The sequence below is a fragment of the Sycon ciliatum genome, chromosome 6 (genome assembly GCF_964019385.1).
Source record: "Sycon ciliatum chromosome 6, ocSycCili1.1, whole genome shotgun sequence".
NCBI lineage: Eukaryota > Metazoa > Porifera > Calcarea > Leucosolenida > Sycettidae > Sycon > Sycon ciliatum.
The window spans coordinates 910,413-918,520 of NC_088648.1; the positions used below are offsets into that span (position 1 = coordinate 910,413).

Sequence of the window (8,108 nt, forward strand, 5' to 3'; positions counted from 1 at the left end):
CCGTTGAGAGATAATATTGCTCCACGCCTCTAGACAGCTGTTTCGCTCCCTGTCGGAGCTCATCAGTAGAGGATAATAATGATGATAATGGAGGAATGATCATTCTTATACACCAGAAATGGCGCAAATGCACGCTTTCCACATAATATGAATGATCATTCCTCCATTATCATCATTATTATCCTCTACTGATGAGCTCCGACAGGGAGCGAAACAGCTGTCTAGAGGCGTGGAGCAATATTATCTCTCAACGGAAGTGTCCTTGCTGGTGTCTGTATGGTTCGGCTGAAGAGCGCGTGGCTGTGATGAGTTGGGAATGCAATGAACAAAGAATCAAAACATGCATAACACACTATTATTATCGGCTATAGTGATGTAGCAATAATGTCCCTATTTTTTTATTTTCTTCACGTTGCTTATTTTGATAGTGACACATGTGCATGTACATAAAAGAATTTTTTTATGGAAATGCGGGCACTGTCAACTATGCAGCATGCTCATTTGTCAAAACGCCATGCTGGAAGTATTTCCTTGCCTTTCATGTGTCGATCGAAAAAAATCGATCGTATCGCATAATTATAGTGATGCATCGGTTATAGTGATAAAATCACGGAAATCAAAAGGGTACGCTATCCGATACAGACTGTACTACTACTACTACTACTAGTATACTGTACTACAATGTAGTACAGTATAGTAGTAGTACAGACTGTAGTAGGTTACTGTGGTCTGTCTGGATTTATAAGCTGTGTTTACATGAGAAATTTCAACCCGGGTCGAGTTCAGCCCGGGTTGAAAGTCTGTACGATAGACAAAAGAGGTGAGCGTTTACATGAAGTCAGTTGACCCGGGTCAAATACTGATATGCCGCCAAAAGTCCACTTCTACAGTCCTGTATGGTCACGTGAATCGGTTCGCGCGAAATTTGCATCTGCAGTGCCGTTCAAACCTGGCGCGAGATACGCACAGAAGTACGTTTGTACGATTTTCTTGACCCTAAATTTCAACCCGGGTCAAGCGCAATGCGTCATGTAAACGCGCAATTCATTTTATGCACATGGCGGGTTGAAATCTGACCCGGGTCGAACTCAACCCGGGTTGAAACGCCTCATGTAAACACCGCCTTAAGCGGGATTCACAGAAGCTTTTTTGCGATGCGACACGCGATGCGACGCGATCTGCGACGGACGCGTGCGATGCGAACTCGCGAAATACCATTCACAGAAGAAGTCAGCGATGCGACAAATTTTTGCAAAGTCTTGCTGATTTGAGTACGTCACCATGATATTTGCGCGGTTTGGTACAACCTGTACAAATTTATAGGCAACTCTTGCACCTTTGTACAACTTTGCTGTAGAAAAGGTCAAAATCGTACGCCAAATCGCTTGTCGCATCGCATCGCATCGCAAAAGTTGAGCCAAGCTCAACTTCTGCGATGGCCAGCGATGGCCCAGTTGCGGCAGTTGCGCGGGGTGCGACATGGCTGCGATTTGGGGTTTTCCCGGTTTCGCGCCTGTCGCATCGCTTGTCGCATCGCAAAAAAGCTTCTGTGAATCCCGCTTTAGTGAGTGCGTTCGATTATGCACGCGAATCGATTCACGAATCGATTCACGAATCGATTCACGAATCGATTCACGAATCGATTCATGAATCGATTCGCACATCACCCCATGTGAGTGAATGGATTCGGAATCGATTCCAGGGCTCATGACATGAAAATCGAACGACTTGAATGCACTTGAATCGATTCAAGTGTGTAATCGAACGCACTCAGTGGAGTATCATGAGTATGGCCATATCGGGTCCAGACAACATTTTTTGTACTTTTTTTCTTTTTGATATTTTCATGAATTATTATCCAATCACGGATGCGGTGCATGCATGCCGTAATCAAGTGCTAGCTGGACTTGAATTCTTCTGCGCTGCGTGCGCTCCATTATCCTATCTTAGGTTATAACGGATATTTATAATTACATCCATGTGTGCCCTGTAGCTGGAGGTAGTACTGCGGAGTGAAGCTGCGGCAGTGTACGCTGAGTCTCGCTCGCCCGCTACCACATGTGAGCCCGTGCGTGAGAGCGCATTGCAAGGCGATGGTCTTGGCTGCGCTAAGAACGCCGTATCCACTGCCGAAAGCCAGCCAGGCCAATTCGAGTCAGCAGCAGCGGCAGTGTCAGTACAAATCGCACTCACAGCAATGCCAGCCACGCCACAAGCAGCAGCAGCAGCAGCAGCACAAGCAGCAGCACCACCAGGAACACCAGCCATGCCTAGCTTTATTGCGCGCCACCACGAGCGTTTGCGCCAGCAGCTAAGTCTGAATGCCGTAGTGTCTGCGCTATTGTCCAAGGGTGTTCTTACCCCTGAAGATATGGACGAGATCTATACGAAGAAAAGCAACATCGTAAGTACATGTTACAAAAAAATGCATTGTCTACGCATGCATGTCCGCAAGAAGCACCACCAGCCAATAATTAGGACATGCCTTGTCATAAGCATTGAACGTTTTACATTGATTAGTAAGTGCATGTTTTTAACGGATGGAAACAATGTGCGGTATACAGTCAACTTCGCTAATTACGACTGCGGGTATAACGGCAATTCGCGAATAACGACAGAATTTCCATGCCCAGAGCAAAGTCCCATCTAACTGTAATACATAATATTGAGAGAATAATGCGTTATGGGAATGTGGGGCTATAAAAAAGCAAAAAAAGCCACCTTAACCAGGACAAAAAATAATTTTCACATCACTCTTTTCAGGGTGCACAGAATTTTCGAGTTTTGAACGCGACGTATTTCTTGATCACTTCCTTTTGAATCTCATCATTGAGTCCTATTTGTGCATGTGTCCGCGCACGTGCTTGTGTGTGTGTGTGTGTGTGTGTGTGTGTGTGTGTGTGTGTGTGTGTGTGTGTGTGTGTGTATGTGTGTGTGTCTGTGCGTATGTGTTGATGATTATTGTGGATTTTGCATAGAGCACGTATGCCGCTCGAGACCATCTGTTGCTGAAGCTGATGGCGAAGACCAAGGCCAAGCTGCTTGTGTTTGTGGATGTCCTTGCCGAACACAATGAAGACCTGGCCCGGGAAATGGCACTGAGCGAGGAGCAGCATCACGGGCCTACACCAGTGAGTTGAACTTGCCCGCAATGGATGATATGCCAATTAACGTGCGGCTAGACTTGGAAGGGCATTGCACACCAGTTACCAGTTGCATACAAACCATAGTACCGTACTGGTAATATATATGGTCGCAGTGAGGCCATGAAGCGTTACATTGGCACATGTTTACCGCACGCAGGGCGTTACATGCAAAGTCGCAAAGGAGCCGTTACACAGGTTTCTATATTGCCGCAGTCCTTTTTTTTGCTATTGCAGGACTTCCTGCTGCGTCCAGTTTTGAACTTTTCACCACGCGGTACACGTGCTTTCACAGGTTTCAGCCTTTTTTGCAATGAAAAGATCGCCGCACCCCGCCGGACGCGCGTTACGAACGCAACGAAAATTTGTCGCACTAGCCTGGTCGCGCGTTACGCCGCACCCCCTGCGTTACGCGTTACGCGGCAACATATATTGCCAGTACGGTCCAATGTTTACACGGTAGGCCTTGAACTCTGCAGGAGCACAAGTCACAGGTATCCTTACCACTTTTGAACTTTGTATGCAACTACTCTGCAATGCCCTCCCAAGTCTAGTTGCACGTTATTATTTTGGCATATCATCATTCTAATCATCAATTCTGTGTATTGTGTTGCGCGCGCGCGTGTGTGTGTGTGTGTGTGTGTGTGTGTGTGTGTGTGTGTATGTGTGGAAGGGAGGGGGGGGGAAGCAGGGGAGGTCAGTGACCCTTACATCGAAAAAGGAATCCTGCTGCCGCGACCAGTATGTGCTGGCGTGCCTCTGGCTGACAATTAGCCGATGCGCCAGAGATGTCTTCAGAGATGTCTTCAGAGACGTCTTCAGAGATGTCTTCAGAGATGTTTTCAGAGATGTCTTCAGAGATGTCTTCAGAGATGTCTTCAGAGATGTCTTCAGAGATGTCTTCAGAGATGTCTTCAGAGATGTCTTCAGAGATATTTTCAGAGATGTCTTCAGAGATGTTTTCAGAGATGTCTTCAGAGATGTCTTCAGAGATGTCTTCACCGTGTAGTGGCAGAGATGTCTTCACCGTGTAGTGGCAGAGATGTCTTCACCGTGTAGTGGCAGAGATGTCTTCACCGTGTAGTGGCAGAGATGTCTTCACCGTGTAGTGGCAGAGATGTCTTCACCGTGTAGTGGCAGAGATGTCTTCACCGTGTAGTGGCAGAGATGTCTTCACCGTGTAGTGGCAGAGATGTCTTCACCGTGTAGTGGCAGAGATGTCTTCACCGTGTAGTGGCAGAGATGTCTTCACCGTGTAGTGGCAGAGATGTCTTCACCGTGTAGTGGCAGAGATGTCTTCACCGTGTAGTGGCAGAGATGTCTTCACCGTGTAGTGGCAGAGATGTCTTCACCGTGTAGTGGCAGAGATGTCTTCACCGTGTAGTGGCAGAGATGTCTTCACCGTGTAGTGGCAGAGATGTCTTCACCGTGTAGTGGCAGAGATGTCTTCACCGTGTAGTGGCAGAGATGTCTTCACCGTGTAGTGGCAGAGATGTCTTCACCGTGTAGTGGCAGAGATGTCTTCACCGTGTAGTGGCAGAGATGTCTTCACCGTGTAGTGGCAGAGATGTCTTCACCGTGTAGTGGCAGAGATGTCTTCACCGTGTAGTGGCAGAGATGTCTTCACCGTGTAGTGGCAGAGATGTCTTCACCGTGTAGTGGCAGAGATGTCTTCACCGTGTAGTGGCAGAGATGTCTTCACCGTGTAGTGGCAGAGATGTCTTCACCGTGTAGTGGCAGAGATGTCTTCACCGTGTAGTGGCAGCAAACAGTATACCTGTATGGAGATTGTTGTTCTTTGCTTGTTGCCGATACCTCTGGTTCTGCTGCTGCTGCTGATGCTGCTGCTGCTGATGATGATGATGATGCTGATGCTGCAGTTGCTGCTGCTGCTGCTGCTGCTGCTGTTGTTGTTGTTGTTGTTGTTGTTGTTGTTGTTGTTGTTGTTGTTGTTGTTGTTGTCTTTTAAATTGTTCATTGTCGTCATTGGTTTCCTTTGCTACTGCAGACTCAGCATGGCGATCTGGAAAGCGGGGAAGTGGTGCTGCGTGTGTTGCGCAATGCCGTTGCTGAAGACTTCCCGACCTTGCCGGTGGCGGAGCGATGTGGCAGCAGTAACAGCGCGGGTCAGTTATCCTATCCTGCGCAGTGCACCGAGGGCCACGCCAGCACTACTGCCGACACAGCCGCCGCCGACACTGCGGCTGCTGCTGGTGGTGCAGGAGTCCTGGAACCATTGCGGCACACGGTGGCCGGTAACACCACAGCAGCCACTCCCCGAAGTGAGATGATGACAGTGGCAGTGCCCGTGGCGACAGCAGCGGCAGTGAAATCCGATGAGGTGCTGCACATCGACGAGAACACCGTGCCCACATTCCTGAGCCACGAGCGTGTTGCTGAATTCCGATCAAGTGGCCTCGACCCATGGAAGGAGTTTGTGCAGCCAGTGTACGTGCGATTCTCGACGGCCATGGGCGCGGTGGACATCACGACATTCTGCTTCCAGCACCGAATGCTCACTCCCTCACAGAGGATCAGCGTGCAGGCCATTCAAGATGCCACGACGCGAAACGACAGCCTACTCCACTCCCTGTTCTCAACGCACTGGCTGGGATTCTGCAAGGTGATGGCGTACTTGCAGACTGTGGAGGAGTTCGGTCCCGTACTGGAGCTCATCACGGCACACATCAACCGCACCCCATCCTCGCCATGACATCATCGGAATTCCATCATCTCCATGACATCATTGCCATGACATCGTCAACATAACGTGTGCCGTATGTGCTTGTTGCACGGACCTGTGTATGCATCGGTGTAGCTGCTGCATGCTCAACAGCAGCTACACCGCTGCACATTACGTCATCACACGGCTGCGCATTACGTCATCACACGGCTGCACATTACGTCATCACACCGCTGCAGATACGAATCATTGCTGTCTTGTTCCCTGTATCAAGCACGGTAGTCACTGGTGTAACTGTGAGGTGTGCTAGGCTGTTCTGCCAAGACGTCACTTACGCTGTTCTGCCAAGACGTCACTTACGCTGTTCTGCCAAGACGTCACTTACGCTGTTCTGCCAAGACGTCACTTCAATTATCCCCTACTATCCTCGCCTACGCGAGACTGAGAGTGCAGGGCTATGCGAGAGTGCAGGGCTATGCGAGAGTGCAGGCCCTATCCAGGAAGACGTGTTACTTGCGTTGCCTCTGTCCAAACACGTATTTCAGCGAGAGCCTTGAATGAAAGAAAAAAAAATTAAAACTGCGTATCGCATACGCCGTGACATAATTATGATCCTTGATGCCAATCCTGTCTGCCATGTGACCTGATCAGTGCAGTTGATGCTGTACACCACGTCACATGATCAGTGCAGCCAATCACCTACGCCGTGTGACATGATCCAGCCATGCAGCCAATGCCAGACCTTGCTCTTTGGCAGCTATGACCGCCAGGGTGTCCGCTGACTAATATACTATAGCGTTACTACTATAGTCGGAATGCAGCGACTCCCTGATCGTGTTACGTTGACTGCCTACAGCCTAGCACACCGATGTCCCGTAGAGATAACCCATGGAGATAACCTGCAGTGTTGACCTACGGCGACGACCTACGGCGACCCCGTGGTGATGACCCATGGCTACTGACAATGTCTCGCACGAATGGCCCATGGATATGTCCTACAGCCATGGCCCATGACAATGACCCGTGGAGATGAGCCGTGGCGATGACCCATGGCGATGTTGAACTGTAGAACGGCCGTTGGAAACCATGGCGAATCTGAGCTGTCGCTGTTAGCACAGATGTTGGAAGAGGTGAGGTCTGGTGATTCGTTGAGTATGCATGTATTCCACTTGAACTGAATGGCCCGGCTGTTGTCTTGAGACAAGTCCTGTTTGATGATCAGCTGGCTTAGTTTTTCTCCACCTGTATCCTAATTACATCAGTCCCCAATTTCATTTTATTACTGCTTTCTATCTGCATTCGCCACCTTTTCATTGGGCAGATCTGCCCGTTTGGTTTGCGAATTAAAATAAACACAACAACAACAACAACAATGCAGCATCACGATAATTTACTTTACTTGCTTGGAGATGTTGGAATTTAATTTAATTTGTAGCATTGGGGAATGATTTTTAGACGTAGTCCAACTTTTATTATTTTCTTTTTCCAAATTTTAATTTTTGGGCCCCAAGTTTGGCCAGGCCCTCCCTATACGTGCCTTTCAGTTGATTGCTCCCTTGCCGACACTATCACCTGTATAAGTAGGAACGTTTTGCCCAAAATTTAATTTCGTCTTTTTGGACTAACGTTTTCAATACGTCTCATGGTCCATGCACGGAATTTTCAACCGGACGAACTCCCTTTCTTTGGAGTTGGACGGAATTTTTAGCCGACTAAATGTTCTGCTTTAACATACAGTATAATAGTTTATAGATTCAGCCAATTATTTGTGGCTGTTGCCACGCAACCTTGATCTTGCCAAGCGCTTGAACATCTTGATACAGTACATGTAGTTTCATACTCGGCATGAGAGGTACCTGGTTCAAGTCCTCCCTGGGAGCGGTTTTTCCAGCCGTGCTGCTAATGGGGTTTCTCGGCACTTCTGCCAGTGGTTGTAAGACTTATCCACTCACCCCTATCGTTAGGCGCTGCATCTGCCGCTAGGGTTTACCGGGTGTTAGCGGCCGTCGTGAGTTCCCTTCCGGAACGGACACGATAATAATACTTACTTTACTCTACTCGGCATCAACAGTGTTGTCAATGCTTGTGTTTGTAGATGAGTGTGTCTGGGTGCAAGAGTCTGGTCACATCGACACGCGGCTACGTGTCATGGTTGTGCTGTTCTGTGTCTGGGTGCGAGAGCCTGGAAATGTCGACACACTGGTGGGTGGGTGTCATGGTTACAGTGTTTCGTAACTGTGTCCACTGCACCTGCCGAGTGTATAAGTCAAACAGAGCAAAGG

General features: G+C 48.7%; 1 protein-coding gene across 1 annotated transcript; it reads left to right on the forward strand.

Moving 5' to 3' along the window:
* Positions 1-1,925: 1,925 nt before the first annotated feature.
* On the forward strand, positions 1,926-7,673 carry LOC135819114 (uncharacterized). Its single transcript, XM_065332265.1, has 3 exons — positions 1,926-2,404; positions 2,979-3,131; positions 5,152-7,673. Exons 1-3 carry the CDS (start codon positions 2,198-2,200, stop codon positions 5,854-5,856), a joined length of 1,065 nt encoding a protein of 354 aa, XP_065188337.1. The 5' UTR covers positions 1,926-2,197; the 3' UTR covers positions 5,857-7,673.
* The last annotated feature ends 435 nt before the right edge of the window (positions 7,674-8,108 follow it).